The sequence below is a fragment of the Panicum virgatum genome, chromosome 8N (genome assembly GCF_016808335.1).
Source record: "Panicum virgatum strain AP13 chromosome 8N, P.virgatum_v5, whole genome shotgun sequence".
Lineage (NCBI taxonomy): Eukaryota > Viridiplantae > Streptophyta > Magnoliopsida > Poales > Poaceae > Panicum > Panicum virgatum.
The window spans coordinates 50,650,666-50,677,619 of record NC_053152.1 but is presented as its reverse complement, the minus strand read 5'-3'; the positions used below and the strand labels follow the sequence as shown (position 1 = coordinate 50,677,619).

The 26,954-nt window shown below is 45.7% G+C and overlaps 3 protein-coding genes across 19 annotated transcripts; all 3 read left to right on the top strand.

The window, feature by feature from the left end:
• The first annotated feature begins 1,891 nt into the window (after positions 1–1,891).
• LOC120684392 (putative cyclin-D7-1) lies at positions 1,892–4,100 on the top strand. 2 transcript variants are annotated; one of them, XM_039966261.1, is made up of 4 exons: positions 1,892–2,348; positions 2,434–2,535; positions 2,855–3,226; positions 3,437–4,100. In XM_039966261.1, exons 1-4 carry the CDS (start codon positions 1,902–1,904, stop codon positions 3,671–3,673), a joined length of 1,158 nt encoding a protein of 385 aa, XP_039822195.1. In that variant the 5' UTR covers positions 1,892–1,901; the 3' UTR covers positions 3,674–4,100. The 2 variants fall into 2 exon arrangements, with proteins under 2 accessions (XP_039822195.1, XP_039822196.1); XM_039966262.1 differs by having other exon boundaries at positions 2,855–3,234; positions 3,437–3,623.
• Positions 4,101–4,243: 143 nt separating this feature from the next.
• Positions 4,244–5,711, top strand: LOC120684393 (thaumatin-like protein). Its single transcript, XM_039966263.1, has one exon. It carries the CDS (start codon positions 4,742–4,744, stop codon positions 5,543–5,545), a length of 804 nt encoding a protein of 267 aa, XP_039822197.1. The 5' UTR covers positions 4,244–4,741; the 3' UTR covers positions 5,546–5,711.
• Positions 5,712–19,807: 14,096 nt separating this feature from the next.
• LOC120685914 (UPF0161 protein At3g09310-like) lies at positions 19,808–22,965 on the top strand. 16 transcript variants are annotated; one of them, XR_005679869.1, is made up of 7 exons: positions 19,809–20,111; positions 20,894–21,073; positions 21,214–21,288; positions 21,781–21,876; positions 21,982–22,077; positions 22,177–22,299; positions 22,570–22,792. XR_005679869.1 is itself a non-coding variant. In XM_039968039.1 (7 exons), exons 1-6 carry the CDS (start codon positions 20,003–20,005, stop codon positions 22,291–22,293), a joined length of 660 nt encoding a protein of 219 aa, XP_039823973.1. In that variant the 5' UTR covers positions 19,815–20,002; the 3' UTR covers positions 22,294–22,299; positions 22,570–22,965. The 16 variants fall into 16 exon arrangements, 15 of the variants coding, with proteins under 15 accessions (XP_039823984.1, XP_039823978.1, XP_039823973.1 ...); XM_039968039.1 differs by having other exon boundaries at positions 19,815–20,111; positions 21,982–22,122; positions 22,235–22,299; positions 22,570–22,965; XM_039968040.1 differs by lacking the exon at positions 22,570–22,792 and adding an exon at positions 22,851–22,877 and having other exon boundaries at positions 19,815–20,111; positions 21,982–22,122; positions 22,235–22,299.
• The last annotated feature ends 3,989 nt before the right edge of the window (positions 22,966–26,954 follow it).

Below are 26,954 nucleotides of genomic sequence, written 5' to 3'. Positions count from 1 at the left end.
CATTAAAGAGGCAGGAAGGCAGGCACTTGTTGCTTTCTGAAGGTAAAATAGGAATACCTTCCTCAACTTTGCGTCGAAGGTTAAGTTGGTTTCTTAACTTTTAAATTGATCAACCTAGTCCTTTAATTTTCATTTTTAGCTGAAGTTATCCTATTCTGATGTAGCTCTCCATATTAGCATGAGAATAATACAAAATATCTCATTTAGCCATAGCTCCTTCCTATCCTCCTCAATTTCCGCGAAGTGTTATGGTATAGTTTACTTGGACCTGTAACTCCTCTAGTAATTTGGGCCACCTGTTTTTAGACTTGAATTCTAGTATTCAAATTAGACAATCTTATTTTAAATTCTAAGCACTTTGAGTAGGATGGTCTGGGTTAGCATTTCTAAAAAATGGAAGGAGTGAAGGGCAAAAAGGACTTATTTTACTGAAGAGTTTGACCAAAAACTAAAGTTGAGGGATTAGGGCAATCTGATAGTTTAGGGGCGAACTTGACCAATGGGGTAAAGTTGAGGAACCAGTGTTTTATCTTTTCTGAAGAGGAGCTAGATTGTGTGATGGATCGATGACGATCATGCGTATTGAATGCATGCATGACGACCATCGGTGACCAATTTGTCTGGATGGATGGAGGATATATCATATATGCGGTGGGTCCAGCCATGTATGTATAAATTAATGTACGTACGTATTGTGTACTACATACACGCTAACAATGGCGTGTGCCAGCCGGCTGGCCGGTGTACTATTATATGTATATCATCTATGCATGTACATGATGCATGTATGCATACGCACGCAATTTATTATATTTACATTTATTGCAAAAAAAAAATGCTCGCTCGCTCGTCACGCACTGTGCCTAGCAACACTTATACACTTGCATGCATGCATGCATGTCATGTGTAGCAGCAACCAACGATTAACAAACCATCAACGCGTACTGTACTCTACTTCCAATTTTCATTATTAATTTCTGGCCGAATTATTATTAAGTTATTTTCAGTCTAGAGGTACAAGAAGACCAGGACGTCGTCTACCATAAAAATATTTTCTATCTGGGGCCGGGCCGGGCCGGGCTGACACAAAAATATTTTAAATTTAGGCATCAATGGACCGCACGTTATATATATAAGTAGTACTTCCTTCGTTTCAAAATGGTAGATCATTTTAAATTTGTGCATACGTAGTTTTATGATTTATTTAATTAGACATAGTGTATATATCACTACTAGAGAGGGGCGATCACCCTTGCATTAGTGCCGGCTACATTTAGACCCGGGACAAATCTAGACATTATTAATCCCGGATCTATGGAATATTAATTAGTCATAGTTGGGAAGCTTCAACCGGAACTAAAAGTGAACTTTTAATCCTGGTTGAAGGCTTCAACAGCGACTAAATATGGACTCATAGGTTGGATGGTAAAAAAGCAATACACGAGGCAGATCTTAAATTAGGTTCCAGTCCTTCAAACTGCAAGCAAGGTTAAATTAGATACGTGGCAAAGATTATGGTTAGTAGCCTAATTAAACAACCAATAAATAAAAAACCTAATCAATCTAATAATTAAGTGGCGTACATATACGTACGTCAGGACGGATTGCATGCACGCATTGATGAGTGCGCATGCAGCATGGACGGTCGACGGGGTGTGCATTATTGGGTCGTCATGCAAGAGGCTAGCTGCTGCTCCGATCCGTACGTCCCGGGTCTTATTAATTAATACTCGTATGTGTAAGGCATGCAGCAGCAACCACCAGCCACGCCACCACGGCGTACGCACCACCACGGTAATTACGTACACTCCCTTCCTTCAATCCTTGTGATCGATGCATGCATATATACTAGCTAGCTACCCAGCTGAGAGCAGCAGCCATCCCGGCCGGCCCCCGGCCCTATGGAAGACGACGACGACCACCGCCGGATCAGCCTGCAGGTGGTGGTCAACAGTCTCTACTGCCACGAAGAGCCACTGCTCGTCTCCACACCTCCTCCTCCGCCGCCGCATGATGATGTACTACCACCACCCCAGCCGCCGCCGGCGCCACCGGAGATCGATATCGTCGCCGGAGGAGGAGATCAGGTTGAGCAGCAAGGACAACAATTAGCAGTAGCAGCAGCAGAAGAGGCAGTGAGGTACATGGTGGCGAGGCAGGGATGCTATGCGCCCAGCAGAGGGTACCTCCACCATCTGCTGATGCCTGCTGGCGGCGGTGTCGCCGGCGCTCGCTCCAGGGGAGTCCAGTACATCATCTATGTAGTTAACAAGTTGGGGCTTGCGGCGTCGACGGCCTTCAACGCGGTCAACTATATGGACAGATTCCTCTCCATCAACTGCCATCTGGTAAGTAATTAATTAATTACTCCTAATAATTGATTGTAGCTATAGCTCAAGCTCAGCTCATAATCATGTAACCATATGGATGCAGAGGTGGGATGAGGCGTGGATGGTTGAGCTGGTGAGCGTTGCCTGCTTGTCCGTCGCATGCAAGCTGGACGAAGTCAACATCCCATCACTCCACCATCTCCAGGTACGTACGTATTCTCCTGTAGCTAGCTCAGCTAGTACATGCTTCGTCTTCTTCAACCTTCTTCTTCTTCGACGATAGTGTTATTAAGACTGCACGCTTCAACCATGCATGTGCATGCATATAGCTCGTTACTAGTACATGCATGCACATACGCGTGATGTTTGTTATTAATTCCCTCCATCCATACGATCCGATCCGACGGATGTGTATGTACGCACGCATGCATACATGCATGCAATTAATAAGTAAGTAAGTGATGACGGATCGGAGCTGGTGGATCTAGCTACTAATTAAGATGGAGGTGCATGCATGCACGCAGATGGAGGAGGTGCTGGAGCACTCGTTCCGGTCGGGGACGGTCCGGGACATGGAGCTCACGCTGCTCAAGGCCCTCCAATGGCGCCTCGCCTGCGTCACGCCCTACTCCTTCCTCCACCTGATCATGCCGCCGTCGTCACCAGCCTCCGGTCCGTGCACTCGCCTCCTCCTCCGCTCCCTCGAGGAGCCCTCGCTGCTCCTCCGCTTCGATCCCTCCACCATCGCCGCCTCTGCCATCCGCTGCCTGCAGCTGGGTCGTCTGCACCACCACCACCAGCAGCAGCAGCAGGATTATTCCTCCGGCGGCCATGTCAGCAGCCGCCTGCTGAAGCTGCTTATGACCCGTCCATCAGCAGAGTATTGCCCACCAACGGTACGTAGGTAAACATTTCTTTAATTACCTATGGTGTGCACATTTCTTTTTCTTTTTCGGTCAAAACGATCGAGTACTATATATATATATATATATATATATATATATATATATATATATATATATAAGAATGCATGCATGCATGCATCAATGGTGAATTATTAGAGAGAATTATTATGATGAGTGCATGAATGACTCAACTGCATGCAGAAGGATGATGATGACGATGATGAGTGCTTCAAGATGATGCAAGCACTGCTCGACCAGGAATCCTGCTGCTTGTTGGATCATTTGAACAGCAGCCATTGTCGTAGTCGTCCCTACATCGTCGGTGATGATCAGCAGCTGATGCAGTACTCCAGCAGCCCAGCAGTCAACAGGTCAGCATCAGTAGTTACCCGTCGCTGCTTGTTCGATGATCGATCGGCGGCGGATCAATCATCATGACGACGCACCAAATTAAAGTAATGATCAAATACACACACGATCGAGATGATCTGCTAATTCAGGACATCGACGATGTATCTTCGTTCCTCACACAGCAAACGACAACCACATTACTTAATTTTATTTACCGTTCCTTTACTCTAGCTAACTAATCCCTCAGATCAAATCAAATTAATTACCTGCACATTAATCAATTAGTTACTGTTACTTGTGTGTAGTACTACATAACATACACACTGTACTACTTAGTTATTTGCATTCGTTTGTAATGTCCTTGCATTGGTGTACACAATGCGACGGGACCTGAAGCATGCACGCATATTATTTGTGTTGTGCGTGCTGCACAGTTTCGATCTTCATCTTTTTCTTAATCTTATTTGTACACGTGGGTGATTATTACATAATAATATATGTATTGTGTGATTTACGCTGAGATTGCACACGGGGCAAAGAAGTAACGTAACCCCAGTCCAAAGCAAGGAATAGATGCTGAGATTGCATTGCAATCCAATCCCTTCCGCCCGCCCGGAAAGCAAATCAAACGAAATAAAGGAGACGAGGATCCATCCCAAGTTAAGAGAAGAGGGCAGCACACGGTCAAATGTCTCATTAGAATCTTCAGGGTTCCTAGCGCGGGAGTTCTGAAGTTGGTTTTGTAAACTGACTTTGTTTGACACCGTAATTAGCGGTCAAAGTGTTACTATTTCCTAGCATTCTATAAACCAAACAAGGCCACTACATACTTTAATCATGTCAGCAGTCTCCTTTGCTTTCTCTGATGACCTTTATGTCCCAGGTATAATATTATGCATGTCGGTTGCATTGCATGGATATATAGGAAGTTCTGAACCCAGATTAATAGTGCCGATCCCCAGAAGATATAGTACTACTCCAGTCAGTTGCATTGTGGGCTCGACACAAGAATCATGTTGGCATCTTTTCTATCTTTTCCTTTTGGAATTAAAAATCCTCGCAGATCAGAAGCAGCTTGCAGATGCACATATATAGCTAAGCTTAATTTGCAGACTCGATCGATTAGCACCAGATACATACAGGCAAGGCATCACCATGGTCTCTGCCTCTATGGCGGCGCCAAAGCTCCAACTCCTCTCCCTCCTGCTAGCTTTCCTGCTGTCCATGGCATTTCTGCAAGCCACCGCCAGCACGAGTAGTGGTGTTGGCGGCAATGTCCAGCTGATCCTGGTGAACAACTGCGCCGAATCGATATGGCCTGGCCTGCTGGGCACCGCCGGCCACCCGACGCCGCAGTCCGGCGGCTTCCACCTGGCCCCGCGCGACGAGACCGCCTTCGACGTGCCTCCGGGCTGGTCGGGCCGCGTGTGGCCCCGCCGCGGCTGCTCCTTCGACGCCCGCGGCCAGGGCAGCTGCGCCACGGGCGACTGCGGCGGCGCGCTCCGCTGCGGCGGCTGCCCCGGCGCGACGCCCGCCACGGTGGTGGAGATGACGCTGGGCACCCCCAGGTCCCCGCTCCACTTCTACGATGTGTCACTGGTGGACGGCTTCAACGCGCCGGTGTCCATGTCCCCCGTGGGCGGCGGCGCCGGCTGCGGCGTGGCCGGCTGCCAGGCGGACCTCAACGCCTGCTGCCCGTCGGCGCTGGAGGTCAGGGACAGGGAGGGGAAGGTGGCCGGCTGCCGGAGCGCGTGCGGGGCCATGGGAGGCGACCGCTACTGCTGCACGGGGGACTACGCGTCGCCGGAGAGGTGCCGGCCCACCGTGTTCGCGCGCGTCTTCAAGGCCGTCTGCCCCAAGGCCTACAGCTACGCCTACGACGACGCCACTTCCCTCAACCGATGCAAGGCCAGACGCTACCTCATCACCTTCTGCCCGCCGCCAACGTCCAGGAAATAATTAACGTACTCGTTCAGAAGATCTAGTTACTATCTAAAGAACATACATACTAGTATCTACTGGAGTATGTAGTATCCCAAATTCCGAATCCAAATCATGCATGCATCTGGTATGTGTCCTTAACACTCATTCAGTCAGGTAACTTAATATACTTGTGTTAATAACACACGGCATCGGCATCTGATCTTACACTCACAGTGCTGCTCCTGCCTACCATGCATTAGTCTGAAACAAGATCAAAGTCTGAAACCTGATCATTCATGTACCCATAAGTAGCTAGCCCGATCGATCCAATGACATGGATGATATAATGGACGATCGCTCGTCTTCTTCAATTCACTGATGGGTCAGGAGTGGACGTGGCACCAGAAACACCTGCCTCCCCGCTGCAACCACAACAGCAGCAGCAGCAGACATGTCAGTCAGTCAGTAAGTGATCATCAGTGTCGCTGCATGCTGTAGCTGAGGAACAGGACGACAGATAGAACAAGGTACGTACCCTTGGCGCTGAGGAACCTCTCCATGGCGGCGATGACGTGCTGGCCATGCGAGTACCTCCTCAGGTAGGCCACATTCCTGCTGGCCACATCCACCAGCAGGCGCACCTGCTCCTCCTCCGCCATTAACACCATCTTCTGGATGACGTAGTTGGCGTAGGGATTGATCATCATGTCCAAGCAGTGCTGGCCCGCGTCGTCGTCGATGATCTCGCGCGTGATGAGCCGTCGGTCCTCGTCGCACCCGAAGCTCAGGCACGCCTCGATCACGTTGGAGGCGTACTTCTGGTAGCTCATGGCCACCACTCGCCCAGCAAATTTCTTCACCATTGCTGATCGATGGGCTTGGCTGCCGTGCTCCAGCAAGTACTTCACCACGAAGTTTGCGTACTCGTGTTTAGACAGGTTGTTAACGGCATCGATGATCTCCGCCGCCAACGTGTCGTAGATCTTACGGTTGTCGCAGTAGGCCAGCACTCTCTGAGAAGTGGAAATTAACACCACAATGCAATGCAAGATTGTTAATATCATACCAACTGCACTGGCTGACAGAAACTAACTGATAGACGACAGATGATGATGAACCTGATGAGCAACCAAGGTACCTGAATCACGTGGCAGCCGTACACGTTGGTGGACAGGTCCTTGGCCTTCCCGCAGAAGCTCCGGTAGATGAACATGATGTGCTTTGGAGGCATACACTCTATGCACTTCTGAATGACATGGTTGGCGAACTGGTCATAAACACATCTCAGCACCTGCTTGTGACCACCGCCAAGCATTTTGGCCATCGCAACCTTGTCGTCGAGTTCTGCTACATCCAAGGCCTGATGATCAAACAGAGACAGCAAATAAATTAATGCAAAAGAACATCATCATATTTACTATTGACTATCTAGAAATGTGACACACACACACACACATTACTCTCTCTCTCTCTCTCTCTCTCTCTCTCTCTCTCTCTCTCTCTCTCTCTCTCTCTCTCTCTCTCTCTCTCTCTCTCTCTCTCTCTCACACACACACACACACACACACACACACACACACACACACACACACACACAGCACATGGTTATTAGTTTACCTTCTGTATGACCCGGCAGCCGTACACATGAAGGCTTAGGGGTAACACATGCCCAATAAGATTGCTAATGACCTTGCTCTTGCATGACTGCGGTCCATACTCAAGAATCTGGTGAAACCCATGCCAACAAATGATGAGTTAATACTATATATATGGGAGTTGTTCATGCAGGCTCAATGTGTACTAAATACGCTATATACACAAAAATTAACCTTTTGGACCGCGTAATTTCCGAAGGCATCGACGGCCAGCAAACGGACACGCGGCGTGATTTCCCTGTAGACCATGTCGATCTCTTCAGGGGTGGCCACCTCAATTGCCTGCTGTACAAGACGGCTCCCCTTGGGATGAACACTGCATACATGCATGCAGTAAGGAATAATTGAAGGTAATATACATATAATAAGCTGCAGTAGATTAGATGATGATACAATTAATTAAAGAGTAGTAGTTAATAAGGGTGCCCACCAATATTCTGCTACTTGGCCCTCGATTTCCCTGAGACTGATAGTGTTCATCACTGGAGCTGTCATGATCTGCTGCCGCCGGTGCCTGTGTACATGATGCTGCTGGACTTGAGGCTGAATAGAAGAAGCTCTTGGTTGTCGAACAACTATTGCAGTAGTATCTACATCTGCCGGAGTGTCCCCATAATTTGCCTCCAGAGCATCAGCAGGAGCATAGTGTATGTTCATGCCCTGAATAGCCTGCTGAAGGAGTCTTGCACAAGTGGTCCTGTCAAGGTCGTTCGATGCACAGTAACAGTCCAAATGGACCCCAATTAAATGTTCATGTATCTTCATGGTATCCTCCTCTCTCAGCGGAGCTTCTTCTTCAAAGTCTTGCTCAGCAACATTTCCCTGCTGGGCACCTGAAACCTGACTGCTGCCTAAGACGACAGGACCACAAGTAGGCATGGTGTGTATTTTAGCATTGTTCATTTGGCCCTGAGCTGCTGTAGACGCCTTTGGATCAACCTGATGAGGAAATAACAACGGTTTAGTACTATATAATGAGTCATATCTAACATGAACGGCAAGCTTCTCAAAGTAAATTTTCCTACAATAGATCTACAGTTTCCCAAAATACAATGAAATCAGATACTGGCCTGCTCTTTTTTTTTAAAAACACAGAATCATATCATGCAAAGAAAAATACAATGCCCTATACTTCAAAAATAGTATTGGCTCTCAACAAGTAACAAGATAATTAAGGGGGCACTGTTCATTTGAAATGTATTTACAGATCCCAATCAAATTCCATCTTGGAGTGGTTATATGGTCTGATTGGTTTCCTGTTCTGGCATTACCGGAAACCGGCTGTCTGCCGAGTGTTTTAGGGGATTTGCCGAGTGCCCGAGGCATGCCAAGTGCCGGAGGCATGCCGAGTGCCTGAGGCACTCTGAGTGTTTTAGGGGCTTTGCCCAGTGCTTGAGGCATGCATGCCAAGTGCCTGAGGCATGCCGAGTGCCTGAGGCACTCGACAAACCACATGTTTCCGTAGTGTGGTGAGTCAGGCTCGTACCAAGTAAGCCAGCCTCCTGTTGGCCCAGCTGAACATAAGCATGAAGCTTTGGTTGGTTGTCTGTTTTGATGTTGCCTTGAATGCAGGCTCAATGACACGTCGCACCCATGCGATTAATTTGTTGCACCCGCATGAGCCAGTTGCGCAGAAAGGGTTGATTTCCTCGTTCCTTCCAGGCCTGGCTCTGGTGGTATGGCTGCACCTAGCCAGCCTGCCTTGACGCCCGAGCAGCCATTCAATCAAGCTGATCTTGCATGCTGAGAGCCTAGCCAGCGGTTGCACATCCAACCAAACAGGCACTATATATTCTAGGAAATATGATGGCGTTGTATCTAAACCACAGACCTCGCAGAGTGGTGCAAGCAAGGCAACGAGGAAGAATTATGCAGGTGAAAAAATTAGAACTATGACAATAGTGGGAGCAGGATCCCTAGCTGGATGCATACCTATAGATTACTGCTAGTCTCATTTTTCATAGACTAACCCTTACATTGTATTGCTGATTTGGCGAGCACCTACAGGAGCGGCTCGTGTTGTAACCTTTTTTACAATAATTTTTATTCTTAGTATAAAGAAACACATTTCTCCTGTGTGTTCTAAAAAAATGCAATCACTACTGTTGGGGAGGACATGCACCCATCCTTGGAATGGGTCGAATTGATAAACATTAGTTTTGGAAATATCCCTATCTTACAATGGTCGGGGATGAATACCTATCCTCTAATTAGCAAGATGACACATCTATTTTCCCATTGCCGCTATATATAGTAGGAATATTTGGATGGGCGTACGATAATGGACAGTAGGCCACTTCGTGGATGTTATGGGGTGTGGGCGCATTTTGATGGAGTCTCCCATTGGAGGCGTGTGGTCGGCAATACCGATAACATGCCAACACAGGCGGTCCGATCGCTAATTTAACTTATTGGTTGGGAGATATGGAACGAGCGCAATGCGAGGATCTTTAGGCACAAGGTCACAATTGTGGAAGGCCTTCTAGCGAAGATGAAGGAGGCAGCAACATGGTGTGCTGTAGGAGTGAAACGGGATATCATCCCTGGACCGTCGGATTGAGTGCCTTGTTTTGTTCTTGTTGCCTTAGGCATCCTTTTTCGTTTCTTTTGTGTACAACTTCTTTATCCTTCTCTATCAATGCATGTCGGGTAGTAATGCCAACTAATTTTTTTTTAAAATATGACACAGAAGAAGGACACGACAACCAACTGTCCGCATCAGCCTGAAGACATACCATCATAGGAGGTGTAAATATAGGCACACAATGATTTAGGTTTATTTGCATTAGATACGACGAATCATCTAGATGGCTAGTCATGCATTATTCGAGACTCATTCATTAATAACACATCACATATTCACAAGGGCTGATTCCTTGAAGGATCTCTTGCCATGAAGACATAGGGTGGATTTCTAGATTTTTTTTAGAAAATGGAAAAATATCCGATCTCTGTGACCTCAGATCATATAGCCAAGTTCTTACAATGTATTCAGCTCAATGGTTGTTCACAAATAAAAGAGAAAAGAGTGCACATATAAAAGGAAAAATCATAATTAATGTCTATTATTGCCTCTCATTCCATTCTTAGCAACAATCCAATGCTTTTACTCACCAGACAGACAACCTCCCTTGTGTCCTCACACTGTTGCAATGAGTGTGGTAGCTAATTTCCCCTTAAGGTAGCCCCAAATTGACACTTTCATGTAGATACGCAACATTGAAAATGCCATCACCATCATCTGCTAGAATTGAGTTTGATTATTTGCTTGGAGCTTTCTGTGGTTGTGAAGGATGAGAGACCCATAATGATGCCTATAAGAAGGTTTGCGGTAGGTAGGGCGGTCGCCCTACCTTGTCCTACTGGGAGGTCTACCCTTGAAGATGAGGCATCAACATGATTTAATGGTACCAATACCACAAAATGAAGACATTTAGTTCCACCTATGGTTTCCTTTTGCTCCTTAGCCCCTTGAGCGATCACACAGTAACACCTTGTGGAGAAACAGTTGACAAGATCTCAACCCTTGATGCAAAAGTGTTGGTAGAAATCCAAGTATTAGGACGATGTGAGTTTCATGCTCATGTTGCCTTGTGGTAGCTTCTTGACCATTCGGAAATGGTGTGTGGGTGGGTGAGCGTTGTACGAATACTGTTCATTTTGATTCATTGTGTTGTAATTAGTATGAGATCATGATAAGATTTGTCAGAAAATTTGTTATCATTGTCATTTACATCTTGTGGAGAATCCGCCTTAGCATAGGAAGGTCACAACAATAAGATGAGCAATGGTAGAGGAATCCCAAGATTATGGTAGGGCCGACCTAACCTTGGCCCTCTGCTACTGCCAGTGCCTGCACAACGTGCTTTTCCTCACTTGATCAGGAACATGCACTATGCTTGCAGACTCCACACCCAGTGTCAACCTCTTTCTGCGGGCACATTTCCTCCAAGGGTTGGGAAAATGGGGTGTCCATGCCTACCGTGGCCGGTTCTATGTTTGGGGAATGCTTCGTGGATGTAATAGACACGCGAAGATAAAGCAAATGAAAGGAAAGAGAAATTACATGGCCAAATCAGCCATAAGGAGGATCAATTTCCCTATTGGACATTGGGCCAAGATTACTTCTCAAAGATTACATCATTCTAGATTGGGCCAATACCCTTCATAATTCATTCTTGTCCCACAAATGACGTCACTCGGTGCATGCAGACAATGGAGCACCTTATCCAACACCAGTAAGGCATCATGTTCCTAGAGGAATAATAAATCATTGTTGTTGCGGTAGATAGCGTGGTTCCCCTACCGGGAGGAATAATAAATCATTGTTGTTCCTCATTGGTGTGTGTGGGTGTGGGAAGCATTGCACGACTATGCTTTATTTTGATTTCCTCATGTTATTATTAGTTCGAGCTGACAAGATTTTTTTTAGAATATTCTATGTCATTATCATTTACATCTAGTGGTGAATCCTCCTCAGCACATCAAGCTCGTGGCAAGCAGATGAGCAGTGGCAGAGGAACAACCCCAAGATTTAGGTATAGATCTGAAGACCTAACATCGGCCCTCTGTTGCTGTCGGTGCCCGTGCAACATGCTTGTCCTTGCTATTGACCGGGAAACCGTTAATGCGCCATGCTCGTGGACTCCACAATGTTGTAGACTTCCTCCGCAGAGACACTTTCCTCCAGTGGTTGCACAAATGGGCATCCATGCCTTCCACTGCCAATTCTATGTTTGGGAGTGGTGACGCTAGGCAAATACAACAGACATGAGAAGACATTGCAAATGAATACATAGAGAAATTACAAGGCCAAATTAGTCATAAGGGGAATCAATTTCCTTGTTGGACATTGGGCCTAGGCTTTACTTCTCATAGATTACATCATTCTAGATTGGGCCAATACCCTTTGCTATTCTTTCTTCTCCCTCAAATGAAGTCACTCAACAAGCTTATGTAGGCAGCAATGGAGCACATTCTCCAACTCCACCAAGGCATCATGTTCCAGGAGGGACAGTGCATCACCACCGGAGGTAGGTACGTATACAGTGGTTGCCCTACCTTTCCCTACTAGGAGGTCCGCCCTTGAGGATAGGTCTATTAAGTACATGTAAGGCAAACACAAGAAATAGAAGGGGAAGAATTGTTTTAGAGTAACTCCAATAGACCCCCTTTTCTATTTTTAGGTTATAGGGAATCCCCTTTCACAATTTCAGTATATTAGGGATGAATGCTCCAGCAAATCCCCTTTTCTTTTTCCCTTTCTACCTTTCCTAGCTCATGGGCACACATGTTAGTGGGCTAGTCGATTCTTCTCTTCTTCTCCCTGTCTCTTTCTTCTCTCTCGCGTGGGTAGGAAGCCAGGTCACCGGAAGGCCACCCATCGCTATTGCCATGGGACCCCAACCTCCTCAAATACACCATATACGAGCTCCTCTTGTTGTAGGCAACCGATTTTTTTACCTTTGAGGCCTTAGTGGCACATGCGACGATATGGATGGGTGAGGCTGTGCAGGATGCGGTGAGGTGCGCATGGCATGCGGGTGGGTGAGGTGTCTGGAGGTGCAAACTACCACATCACACGCTTGTGACCCAACAGTTTCGGTGGGCCCACACAAGGCATGTGTGCTCGGAGCAGAGGAGGTGCCCCCTAGCCTAGTGGTGGGAATGTAGCCCGGTGCCCAACGGCGAGAATCAAGAGCTTGGCATGAGGGAAGGAAAATAAAAGAGAAGAGAAATCCCTATTCTAAAGGGAAAAGGGGAGGGGGACAAAGGTGATAAAGAAACAAAACAAAATAAAAGGGATTCATGAAAGGGGATCTGTTGGAGCAGTGTTTTTCTCATTCAATAATGTTTAACCAGTAATATAGGAAAATGAGATTGATAATCTCAATTTATTGTAGTTGCTCGAAGTTGGTGTTTAGCTGAGCACTACTACAGTAAGGGTCTTTGGTCCTTCACATTAATACCAACCATTGTTGGACCCGGGACCAATGAAAGCTCTAGTCCTGGGACCAACGGCTAGGGGCCGGGAGGGAGGGGTAAGGGACATTTATTCAATCTGAACTTTTAGTCCCGGTTGGTAACACCAATAGGGACTAAAAGGTTCTTTAGTCCCGATTGGTGGGTCATCCATGGGTTAGTTTAAAAGGAAAGCATTCCAACTAAGATCACATGTGTTGTGTAGGTGGGGTGGTAAGGATGTTATACACGATGTGAGAGGTCTTATGTTTGATTTCCACAGACTATAGAGTTTGGACTATCTGCTTGGTACAATTATTTTTAACCCTGTAGACCCTTTAGTCTGTCCCGATTATCAGACCCGGGACTAAAGGCTCGGCTCTTTAGTCCCGGACTTCTAATCCCGATTTGAAAACCGGGACTAAAAGGAGTTATGGACCGAGGTCTTAGGTTCGAGTCCCACAGATTATAGAGTTTGGGCTGGTTGGTGCAATTATTTTTCAACCCTGCAAACCCTTTAGTCCCCATTATTAGACCCGGACCAAAGGCTCGGCTCTTTAGTCCCGGACTCCTAGTTCCGGTTCAGAAGCCGAGACTAAAAGGAGTTATGGACTGAGGTCTCAAATTCAAGTCCCGCGTATTATAGAGTTTGGGCTGGTTGATACAATTATTTTTAACCCTACTGACCTTTAGTTCCGGTTATTAGATCCGAGACTAAAGCCTCGGCTCTTTAGTCCTGGATTCCTAATCCCGATTTGTAAACCGGGACTAAAAGGAGTTATGGACCTGGACAAAAAAAACCCGATCTGTACTAGTGGTAGTGGAGGTAGGCCTTGCCTACAACATCACTGGAGGTGGCACATGAGATTGAGAGCTATAAGGGACCACGATCAAGGAAGGGCATAGGTGCGAGTAGTATGTATTTCTTTTACCTAGAGGCGGTATGTAGGACGATGAGAGTGCATATAGAAACAGTAAACAAATGAAACAACGAATAAATAGGCCCGACATCCATCCGTCCCAAATTATTAGTCATTTTGGCTTTTCTAGATGCATAATTTTTACTATGTATCTAGATATATATCATGTCTAGGTGTATAGTAAAAGTAATATATCTAGAAAAGACAAAACAATGAATAATTTGGGATAGAGAGAGTATTTAACTTGCTGAAATGTAGGTACAAAGAAAAGAAAAAAGAACAATATATAATACACCATATAATTAACATTCGAGATAAATAAGGCATGTCATCATTAGCAAAGCTTTCTATCCATAAAAAATGCATACAAATAAATAAATGCATATGCATATATATTATCTATCTACTAAATATTTGATCACGCAAAGAAATAAGATGATATAATAAACACTATTATTTTAGATATACCTGGAGCAGGCGGTTTGGTTGATGAAGCTGTTGTGGATGCCGCCGCTGATCTGCGGCGAAGAATTGATGGAGGTAGAGGCCGGAGTCATCCTCCGGGAACAAGCGGTACGTGCTGGGCTGCTCCTGCTCCGGCTTCACCACCGCCTGCTTGTGCTTGCTGTTACATCGTCCACTGCTGGTAGCAGCCCTCCCGTTGGACGAACACGAACCTCCTTGCTGGTTGTATGGATCCATTATATTCCACTTCCACCACCTAGATAGCTGCTTTGCTTTCTGTAAATCAAACAACATAACCGAGTACGTCACAAACACACCAAAAAAGCAATTTTTTGGTTCATGTAAACAAACAATATATTTTTCCCCTTCCTATTTATTGGTGCAAAAAAGAGGAGAGCATCAATACGAAAATCCTCATTCCATCCATCCGTATCTATAGATGACACCACCTCATTTTTTAGGGGATCTGGCGGAAGAGCTTCCAATTAGAACATCTCCAACAGTCTTACTTTCCCCAATGAACTGACAATATTGGGAGAGGATATTATTGGGTTGTTCCAAAATTTCACCCCAACTCCCCTCAAATAAAGGGAGAATTTTTTGGCTCTTCCAGTATATTAGATTATTGAGGAACTGTAAAAACATCTCTCCCAATAATCTATGAAAGCGGTATTAGGATATGGGTTCCAATATATACCATCTTACTGAGAGATGTTTATTGGTGAACTGCTGGAGAAGCTCTTATATTAAATAGAAGAAATAACCTGGACGCGACAATCTATGATACTCGCTCATCTAAACCATACACCTATATATAAAGATTGGTTGCATATATGCTATGAATCTAGGATTCACCATGCATCTTATATGTATGGATATAGATCTAGAGCAGCAGAAAAGTTTGAAACAGTAGCTAGCATACTGTACTGAACGAGGAATTATTATTAGCCGCGTGTAAACCTGCCTGAATTTTGATTGGAGGGAGACTGACTGCACAGCACCGGATCGGTGATAGATCAGATGATGATTTGCAAACAAGATAGACGGAGAGAGAGATACATGCACGATTCAGCCGGGAACTAACGCACCTAGAACGAATTCGCAGATGCGGTCGATGGCGGATCGATCGAGTAGAAATCCTCCTCCTGCTAGCTGCTGATTTCAGTTCTCTGATGAGAATGATGAGATGGAGAAATGCAATGGTGGTTTCAGACAGAGGGGGTCTCTACACTGACTGAAGATATATACTAGAACCGCCCTGCTGTACTCTGATCCAGTTGGATGTTTCAATACAGCAGTCGTCGATCACTAGCAGACACCAGCACACAGTAACTGCAGTGCAGGCATCCAGGGCGGGCTGCATGAGCCGCGCGGCCTGCATCACCGAAAGGCCGCGGTCAGTTACCAGTGGCATCGGAAGGCGCGCGGCGCGACGAGCACCGCACCGGAGATGTCCCTGGCCGGGCAGCGAGGAATGAACGAAGCTTCCTCCGGCCTTGCAAAGGCACTCTAGCTCGTCCGTAGTAACTAGTAACCGATATGGCTGTATAGCAGCATCCTAGGCCACATATACGAGTGGGGTGCACGTACAGCAGCAGATGCGGCCAGATCAGATGAGACACACCACCCACCATAGCCACAACCTTTATTTCTGCAACTGATGATCAAGGAGACGATGAGCCATTGTACGTTGTATGCATTTCCGTTGCGCAAACGACAGCATCTGATCATGGAATGGAGATGAGCCGCCATTGCTGTATTGGAAGCGGTTCCTCTGCAAAGTGACTCTCCCTCACCGACGGGTGGGCACCACTGCACTCGGACCCACACGCCAGCGGCAGAGTTCCCTGCACCTGCAGTACCGCAGAGGAGACTCGTCCGGCGTCCGCTGCAGGTTGCATCATTTTGCATCCATGGAGATTATTACAGCTCCAAAGTTGATGATGGAACTAGCTAAGACAGAAGAAGGGTCATAGATCGCACTGGACATTACTTTCCTTGCTTGTTCTTCTTCCTTGTTTCTTTAGTAGTACAACCAACCAAGTAAGAAGCCAAGAACTAACAAAACACACACACACAAACACAAATAACTAGCGGGATGGCCTGCCTGTGGAAGGAAACAACTAACGGATCGGAGGCCCATCTCTCGGAAATTAATTGAGTAGCAACGGAAAGTACTAATTGGGCCTGGCATCGGCCTGGCCCATACACACAAGCAACCCGTTAGTCCTTCCAGCGAACGAGCATGGAGACGCAGCGGCGCATGATGTAGAGCCGCGCCCGCTGCTCCCGCGCCGCGCTCGCCAGCCGCCCGCCCATCGACACCGACCGCCGCAGCTTGCCTTTCGTCTCCTCGCCGCCGCCGCCATCCCTCCGGCCGCCAGCACTTGCTCCTCCTCCTCCTCCCTTGTGCTTCGGCAGCTTCGTCGTCGTCCACATCATCTTATTGTCGTCGTCCCAATTGCTGCTGGAACGACTGCAACTGCCGCCGCCACCGTACATCTTCTTCCGATCCTCCTCAGATCGATCCTTCCTCAGTACACACACAACAAGTACCAGATCGAGCAGGAGATCGAGGCAGGGGATAGATTAGCTTGGATGGAATCCTGGTGCCACCAGCACCAGCAGAGCAGGCGGCAGCGAGCTCTCTATTTATAGACGGAGCCGGCCTGGGTGTCGGTCTTCTCCACAGCGAGCTCTCCTTTGCAGTTGGCATCTCACCACCTACACGTCTTCGCTCTCAAAAAAAAAAAAAGAAGAAGAATCTGCAGAGTTAACTATGCATAATTAACTATTACCGGCCGGTGATGCTGCATCAAATCGATGGCTCAGCTCCCTGCTATTAGATTATAATACATGATCAAGCAGGGACGATATCGATGCATACTGTGGGAGCACATGGCTAGCTGCTTCTCATGGCCATGGGTCATGCATGTATGTAATTAATCAACGGCCAGGTAAAGAAATTGTAACAACATACATAATTGTCGTGTGTGTGTGTGTGTGTGTGTGTGTGTGTGTGTGTGTGTGTGTGTGTGTGTGTGTGTGTGTGTGTGTGTGTGTGTGTGTGTGTATGTGTGTGTATATATATATATGTATGTATGTACTCCATAGTGTGAGACTGAGTGTGAGCAAAAAAATCAGAGTTTTTATACATTTTCCAATAAATTAAAATACAAAACTAATTTTGTCCTTGTATAACCCATCTAAAATACTAGAGCCAAGATTGTAAAAGGAACGGTCGGTTTTATTAGTTGGGAGTCGAAAACTGAATGGTTTCGTAGTTGCTGGTTGCATTGAGATCGAGCTAAACTTAGCTTACAGATGAAGATTGCAAAATGGACCCTTCTTTTTTTTTTCTTGTGCAAATGGCTTTGCCTGGCTCGATATGCTAGCTAGCTAGGAGACGAGGAACATGAACCTAGAAAGCAGCATCATCATCATTGTATATTCCGTTCTTTTAATTTAATCCCCTGCAGGGTTCAGTGAACCAGGCATCATATATGGTTTAGCTAGATGTGTATATATTAATTATTTAAATTAATCTTCAAACGTCAACTAATTAAACTCCAAGATAGTAATTAAATTCATGTGATGTGCACCCTGCAGCTTTGTATATATTGCACACACACCGCGCCATGCCCTGCCTCCTACAACAACGCTTAGATCATATATTTAATTTTTGAGGAATCAGGAGAGTGCTTGGATTAATCAAATTAATCAATGTGCTAAAACAAAAAATGTGCATGCACTTGATTTCACTTATATTGGTATTTTCATAAACAAATACAAAAATATTCAATTTAAAAATCCGTGCAAAATATTCAACTAAAAAGGAGAGATATATGCTATGTGTGGTAGTGTAATTAAACTATATATATATATATATATATATATATATATATATATATATATATATATATATATATATATATATATATATATATAATCAAGGAGATGATGGTGGGGTCCGAGTATAGGCATATTAATTTGCATACTATATAATATTTTTTGGGAAAAGTACTATAATCTGAATGAGCTGTCTGCCATGTCTATGTTCACCTGCTTAGTTACGATTAACACTGATTATTTGAGCATACATGCACACGTACATTGATTTTTATAGAATTAAATCAAATTAATTTCAGGATCAATATATTTTACTCAGACACCGACAAATTTTTCGTCAGCGGCCGGTTTGACTGATGCCAAAGATGGATTTAATTGAGAATTATTATTCATCAGATACTTAATTTGTTGGGTGAATATAATTCAAGCGTACGTATAGTATATATATAATACTATATGAGATGAGTGTCTGTGTCAATACACCCACACCCACAAGAAAAAAACTACAATATTGAGAGAATATGGTGACTCATTTGACTATGTACGATACGTATTTTAAATTTCTGATCATGTTATCATACATTAATTAGCTTGTTAGTTGGAAACAATATTAATGTGACGACCATGTGATCCTAGCCAGCAGAAAGGTGCATGCTGACTTACATTACGTCAAAAGCGCAAGCATAGTTTTTTTTTAAAAAAAACTCTAGGTCCTATATATAATGTAACCTTAATTTGGTACCTAGATGCACCCTGATTGATAACTTTTACTCTTTTAGTGTTTATTAAGTACTTGTAATTAATGGCAGTTCTTGGCAGTACAGGGGGGAAATGATGATGAGTATGTAGGTTGGCTAGCTTGATGATGGAGAGAGATGAAAAGGTTGCACAACTGTCACCTTGTCCATTTCGAAAGTCCAAACTCTTCAATTTGCGCCACATGCATAACCACCGGTACTATTATCATAGTCCTATTTACTTTTTATTTTAAAAAAATCCAAATTGAGTCAAATGTGTGTTATTTCCTTTACAGAAAAATGATTTCTTTATTTATTAGCGATTATCATGATTTTAAATAGCGGGCTAAGGGGTTTAGCGACTGGACATAAAAAACAGGTAATAGCGGGCTAAATAAAGCTATAGCGGACTATAGCGGTTAAATTACACATGAGTTCAAATAGCGGTACCATGCCTCAAATAGCTATAGCGTTTTCGCTATAGCGGGAGATTTAAAACCTTGGCGATTATATGCACAAACTCAAAACCTAAAGTGTTTCCAGTTGGGGTGGAAGCCCTCCCCGTCCCATATAAGTAACTCCATTTTCTTAAATGCAAAGGATATAAATAAAAAAGATTTGGTTATAGCAGTATAAAAAGCTCATAACTAGCTCGGCTCGTTATATTTAAATAACAACGAGGCGAGCCAGCTTTTTTTGAGGAGCTCGCGAGCTCCACGCGCACCGCTACGCCGAGGGAGCCAAAACCAAGCCATCCGCCACATCCACCTGTTCCCTCACCTACCGAAGCAAGACCATCTTCTATCGTTATCCGTTCAGTTCCCCATCCGCAGCCTGCCGCTCTCTTGAGTCGCGCGGTCGCGCCGGCTGCCGGCATGCCGTCGTAGGCCGGCAGCGGAGCTGAACATGGTCTTCACATCAGGCGCCAGCGCCATGGGCTTCACGCGGCCAAGCCCAATCTCGTGTGCGGCGGCTGTACCCGTACTGCCGCTGCCCTGCGGAGGTCCCGACCAAGGTCAGCTCTGCACGCCCTCCGCCAAATTCTAGTTGTGCTTGCTAGTGATTTGAGATTGAGCTTCTCTGGATGAGTTCTCCAGATGAAGCTTTTATTTATTTAATTTAGGTTCTGCTTGCTTTAACATTTAACTCAATCGAATACAAGAGCCGCTGTTTTTGTTATTTATTTGTTGACGTGGATTGGTATTTTTGACCGAGCTCGCAAGCTTAAGGAGCCCATGACAAGTCGAGCCAAGCTGATTTTTGTGCTCATTTTGTTACCAAGTGGAGCCAGTTCGTTATCTTAGCGAGCTGAATCGAGGTGGCTCCATATCCGGCTCTGGATTAGGTGTGATAATTTAAATATTTTTACTTTTATATTCATATATATTCATATAGGAGTCTTAGGAGGATAACTTTCTAGTTAGGGGTATTTGTGTTCTTACCTCTACTTTAAAAGTGTATTTGTTATTTTTCTCTTTTTTTTGTAAACTTTATGATTTTTTTGTTTATTATTCATAAGCCAATGCGATTTTACCTCCCGTCACCGGTCAAATATAGGGGCAAATACCAAGACCAAAGGGCAAAGTGATTTGTGAAAACTAAGGGCCCAATGACAGAGTTAAAAGAATGATGGCAAAGCTACAATTACACTTCGAAGTACGGGCAAGCACACAAAACAACCTCTTAGTTAATTACTTTTTTAGGGTAGTTGATTGCTAAGAAAAAACTATTTCCCTCACTGGCTAGCCAAACAAAAATTCGTCTAGCTAATGAAGATGGCCCAAAAGGCCCATGTAGTCATGAAGCCCTACAAAGGGTCCAAAGCCTGCGAACAAGTCTATCCATCCGGACTCCATTATCATCATCCAACCACCTTCGTGGGCGTTCCCGCCGCCATCGCCATGACCGCCGCTGTCCCCTCCACCTCCGCCTCCCTCTTGCCTGCTTCGGCTGCGCGACCTCTCGCCGGAAGCACAGGTGAACCTCCTCGTCCCACTCCAGTCGCTCGAGTTAAAGATTTATTATTCGGTCAATCATATCGGTTCCAGTGGAGTACAAAGTTCTTCTCCTTTTTATTATAATTATTCCCCAACTAATAATCTCATGCCTGCTTCTAGTTTCTTTCGGTGCTTCGTACCAGAAGAGGAGAAAGATCCCGGCGTGGAGAGTCCGCTGTTCTGCTGACGACGAAGGTCAGTACAGTGGCATCTGATTGGGAAATCCCAGGAATGGTTATCTGATGGTTTTATTGAGATTCAGTACTTGGTAGTTCCTTTCCGTCACAATTTCAATTTCTTATCATGAGATTAATTAATTAGTCAACAGTAGCTTATCTTGCACAGGCCTCCATTATTCCATTCTAGACCAACACTGTAGTTCTATTCATTTCCAGCTTGTTGTTTCGTGTGGATGCATGAGTTGCAAGGAGCACAGAATGAGGAGGAAGTTAATGTGCTTTAGGATCTCATCTGATGTAAACCACTGATAGAAAATTGCGGCCTAAATTTCCCGGACATGCGTGCTCTTCTGAAACATGAATTTAGGACTGGGAGTGCTCTTCTGAAACATGAATTTAGGACTGGGAGCACGCCCTGCTAAAGATAAAGAGACATTTTCGAAGATAACACATTGGACATTGTTTCTTAGAAATTTAGTTGTGTTTTGGTTGTACAACTACATGACAGGTCTGATTGACTATAGTCTGTGCACATGTGACTCAGCAGAGGAAGTCAAGGATTTGGGAGTCAATGTGGCACTATCCATGCTAAAGTTTTACAAACGTAAGCTCATATTTGCAGCTTGCAGTCTGATTGTGTCTTCTGCTTGATTTAAGATCAATTACATCTCTGTATGGATTGCTCATCAGCCCAACTCTATGTGAACAGGGGAAATATCGCCTTTACTGCCTTCAAGCTGCCGCTATGTGCCAACTTGCAGTGAGTACTCTATGCAGGCATACAAAAGATATGGTGTTGTAAAGGGTACAATCTTGACTGCTTGGCGTCTGTGCCGCTGTAATCCGCTTGGTATGATGTTCTATTGGTGCTTAGTTATTATTATTATTTGTTCAACATTTTCAGGTCTGCATCATATCATATTTGTGGGACTTCAGCCCTGTGTTATCTGATGTACATGCAGGCGGTTATGGGTATGATCCTCCAAGGTGGTTTGGTGAGGAAGATCTGCCTCTGCAATGATGCCTGGTACTTGCAACATATGCAGTGCAATTTTTCAGTTGCAGACCTGCAGTAGATTTTCTGTACATAACTGAAATTAAACCCATGCAAGCATTATCTATGAAATTATGTCAAGTAGCATGCATGTGTTCTTTTTGCAAATGGTGACTCTACGTACAATGTCCTTCTCTTATTACAGTGCGACTCTTCCTAGATAATTGTTTGATCAAAATTCAAAAACCTACATTTTAACATCCAGTATTTTACACTTTCTTTGCTCCTGCATGCTTGTGTCAGGACCCAACTATCTTCTGCTACTTCTACACCCTGTAAAGAATCTGTCAACGAAACAGACAGATGCATGGTTATAGGACTTGCATTTGGAATTAGTCACTGAATCTTATTAGATGCATAGAATGCCAAAAATTCTTCTTGTCCAATCAGCTGAAGGATGAATATTGACATATTCTTGAACATGAGGGCAGTCTAAAAATAAATAAAACTGCCACTTAGTGGAAAATTCAATGTACTGTGGAACAATTGTAGTTAAGGAGTTCAATTGTTAGTTATTATTGCAATGGAAGTCTGTACCAAGTTATAATCGTATGTATATGATGTATGTTTGTTGGATTCTAGTGTTGTAACTTGGTGTGCGGTCTGTGCTCCGGTGCCCCCTTTCACAAATTTTGTCAATTGACGACCCTGTTACACATTCTGTTTATTACACAATTCATAGACAGATGTAATTCATAAAAGCTAGTATACCAGATACTACATCTGTAATGTAACAACACAATCCTTGAAAGCAGCCATGGTATCATTCAGTACCAAAGAACAGAATCTTTATCCCAAAGAGGAGCCCTCAGCTACCCATGTCGACTGGGCAAAGAGGATGCGCCCCATCCACCCTTGCAGCAGCCATTGATCATCTTCACAAATAAAAAAGTCCTTGTGGTGGCATCTCCTAACCTTGTCCTTCAGTACCTTAACAATGGTTGGTTCTAGCGGCAACTTCCTCAGTCCAGCGCTGGTTTCTTGCCTGCCACTGTCTATACTTTTCAGGATGTTCCACCAGGTCCACACCCTCACAAGCAATGGCATTCAGTGCATACCGTCCAAACATGGTTGCATCAAACATGAGATTGCCCTGCAATAGAACAACACTTCACGAAACCGTGATAAGGAGGAGGAACCATATGAACAGTTCAAAATGCTCTGGATGAAGACATGTGGCCTCATCCTCCTGATGTTGTGGAGGACGGTATCCTTCGGATTTGGATCATCAAAGAATACGCTCTTGTCCATTAAGGAGCTCAAATTGAAACTCGCAAAAAAAAAAAGGAGCTCAAGTTGAAGTGGTCATTCACTATGAGCACCTCTTCTGTGCCCGTGTCCAAGTCCTCGATGCAAACTGCATCCCAGTTTTTCCTCATGGCATAGAAATTGAATGGCACGCCAATGGCATAGAAATTGAATGCCACGATGTGCAGTCTTCTCTTACCCACAATGGCCTGCATGATGGTCATTCTGAAAAAATGAGCAACACATTGTTGAAGCAACAGGCTGCAAGTGCCAGGTAGAGTTTGTAGGCCTGGAGGAAATCCACTTGAAGTCCACTATTGAGAGACGATCTGGAATGAGCAACTGCGAAAGCTGGCTTCCCGTGCCCACTAACCTTGCCTCCAGCCCCTTGGCAAAACATTGACCTAGCCGCTGCGTGGCATCCCCTGTTTCTGAAGCATGTTGCTTGATCTGCTTAAGCAGTGCATGTGCTCTCCTGCGATCGTTTGTCGCCACTGCTTGCGCACAAAGGGTCAGCAATTCATGTAAGTCTAGCACATTCCTCACCGCCTTTCTAGTACTTTTCTCTACTTCTTTGGCCATGGTAATGCGCAGCTTCTCCATGCCTTTGATGCATGTGTCATGGCTATGCAACATCAAATCGTCTAACATCTCGTGGGCACAAATATCATTAGGCTCCTTGATCATCATAACAGATTTTGAGGGACCGAAAAGGCGACCAGAGGGGGGGTGAATGAGAGCCAATTAAAACTTTCTCAAGCGGAAGTTTGGCCTATGATCACAGGTGCGCACCCAAACCTTAGAGACCTAGGTGAAGTGTGGAGTAGCTATGGAAGAGCTACACCAACACGAAGCAGCCCTAGGAACAAGCAAGAAGTAGCGCGGAAGCAAACAGCGAGAAGAAGCAGCTGAAAATACGCAAGGTATACCCACCGGTTAAACCGACGTGCACAGGGGGCACCTCGTCGGTTTAACCGACGCGCAGAGCCTGTAGCAGCACAAGCACTCACCAGTTAAACCGGTGATGTCCAAAATGAGCCCGTCGGTGCAACGCACCAGAAGCCTGAAACCTAGCGACGAAAATCTAAATGCCGGTAGATCCGATGTTACCTGCACCGGTGCATTTTGAAAAACGCCGGTGCAGTTCACCCGAGAGATTACCAGAACAGAAATCCACGCACCGGTTAAACCGACGTGAGTGCACCGGTGCAATGGAGAAGCGCCGGTGCAGTTGTCCAGAGGATGACCAGAACAGCTTGGGCAAGAACACGTGAACGCCGGTTAAACTGACGCTCAGGCACCGGTTTAACCGGTGATCACAACTTTCCAGCTCGTGCCTAGAACGGTTTTTTTCATCCCACGCCTCGCCAAAAACTCGATAAACGAAGGAACAAATCAAGTCCAAAGGAGCTCAAAATTTGTAGGCATGATCACAAAGGACTTGTGAACTTGTCTACGGAAGGAATCAACGAATTACTCCATGAGATGGGAGGAATCGAGGAATATCCGAGCAAGAATGGGGTTTTCTCAAAAACTCAAGAATTTTCAATTCGAAAGAGCTCGTGAATCCTAAGAGATTTGTACTAAGCAATAGAAGCGTAGATTCACACAAAGAGCTCAGAGAACCACCACAAATTCGTTCACTACCATGGACACACAAGCGGAAATCAAAAATCCATCACAAAGACGGTGCGAGACGTACCGAATTGAATACAATCGAAAGCCCCGAGGGCACAAGGAGGGAAGGGCCTCCTTTCCCGATCAATTCACGTATAAAGTCTCAAGAATCCATGGCTAAAATCCTACCCTAAAGAAGAGAGGGAGGAAGAACAGAGAAGAGGGGGAGAGGGCGACGGGAGAGGGAGGCGGCAGCCTCTGGGCGCCAGGCAAAAAGGAGAGTGAGAGAGAGGGTGAGGGGGTAGATATTTAAGCCCACTAACCCTATAACTAAAAGACTAAACTACCCCTAGACTTAACTAGACACTAGAAAACCCGTAGGGGCAAAAACCGGAAAAAGATACAAGGACTCATCCGACGGCCGAGTTTCTTTCTTCGAGTCGAGGTCTTCTCCGCGATGCCGCCGTGGGGATGAAGATCCGATCCACGATTTTGGAGGGTCCGCGAAATCCGGGTAGGTGGCCGGTTTTGAGAAAACCGCCAAAACTCCACGTGCGGGAAGATTCCCGCCTCCACGCCGTGGCCCTGGACGCCGTTCCCGCCGTGGCCCTGGACGCCGTTCCCGCCTCGGCCTTTTGACGGCCCTAGACGCCGCCCGACGCCCGTCACCTCCTCGCCCGCAGCGAGGCCCTAGACGCCGTCGACACCCGTTCCTCCGCCAGTCTCGAGACCGACGCCCGTGCCTCCACGACTTGGCGTCTTCAACCGCCGTCCGCCAACTTGGTTTTGTGGCGCAAACCAAGAAACCCGCCATCCACCGGTGCTTGCGCCCTCGATCCAGGAGTGGATGCCACAGCTGCCGCCCGGCCCGAGCTCCGGTCCCGGCTGCCCTTCACCGCCGTCCACCGCACGGTCCATCGGCCACAGCACCTCCACGGCAGCTCTCCGTCGACACTCGACGCCCGTGTACCTGCAACCAAAGACCAAGCAACCGATCACACCGCACGGTTGACAATTCACTCATCACAGCTAGGAGAAGGTACTCACCATTCCTCAGATTTCCTAGTCCTTCTTACCTCCTCCTCCTCCTCTAGATGCTCATCGCTATTATACCTCTTCTTGACTCCACTCTTACTGCTTCTTTCATTGGCCATTTCATTCACAAACTCGTCCCTTCTGACCCCATTGTCCTTGGGCAATAGCATGTTGGCTTCTTCCATGCCCTTCAAGAATGCCCTCACAACATCTGCACCGTTGGATATGGCTGAGTCGAGTGTGCATTCGCCACCACTGCTAGCTGTGTTATCAGTGTTAGTGCCAAAGGAAGAGGATGAGAGTATTTGAGCAAAGGGCTGCTGCAACTGGAGTAGCCTAGGGTGATCAGAAATCTTATCATCAATGTCATCCTCCATCAGCACGCGAGAGATGTAAGGGAGAATCGTGTCTGTAGGGGCATGGTGGTCACCCTCACTACTGCCTTCAGCAGGGCTTCATTGAAACGTGAAGGAAGATGGAAGGGGACAGTGGTGACTGCTCTATGAGACCCTCCACGAAGAATTCTTCCGGGGTGATGGCCATGTCCATCAATTGTACAGATCCGGTGTCCATGCCCTTGGTTAATATACATTATAGAACAGAACAGACCTTGTGTCAATGCATTGTGGGTGTCTCCTTGGAAAATGTTTGTGAAAATGCTAGATGATTCAAGCAGACGATGTCTTCCTTCAACTCCAATGCTGCTTGCATAATGAGACAATGGCTGT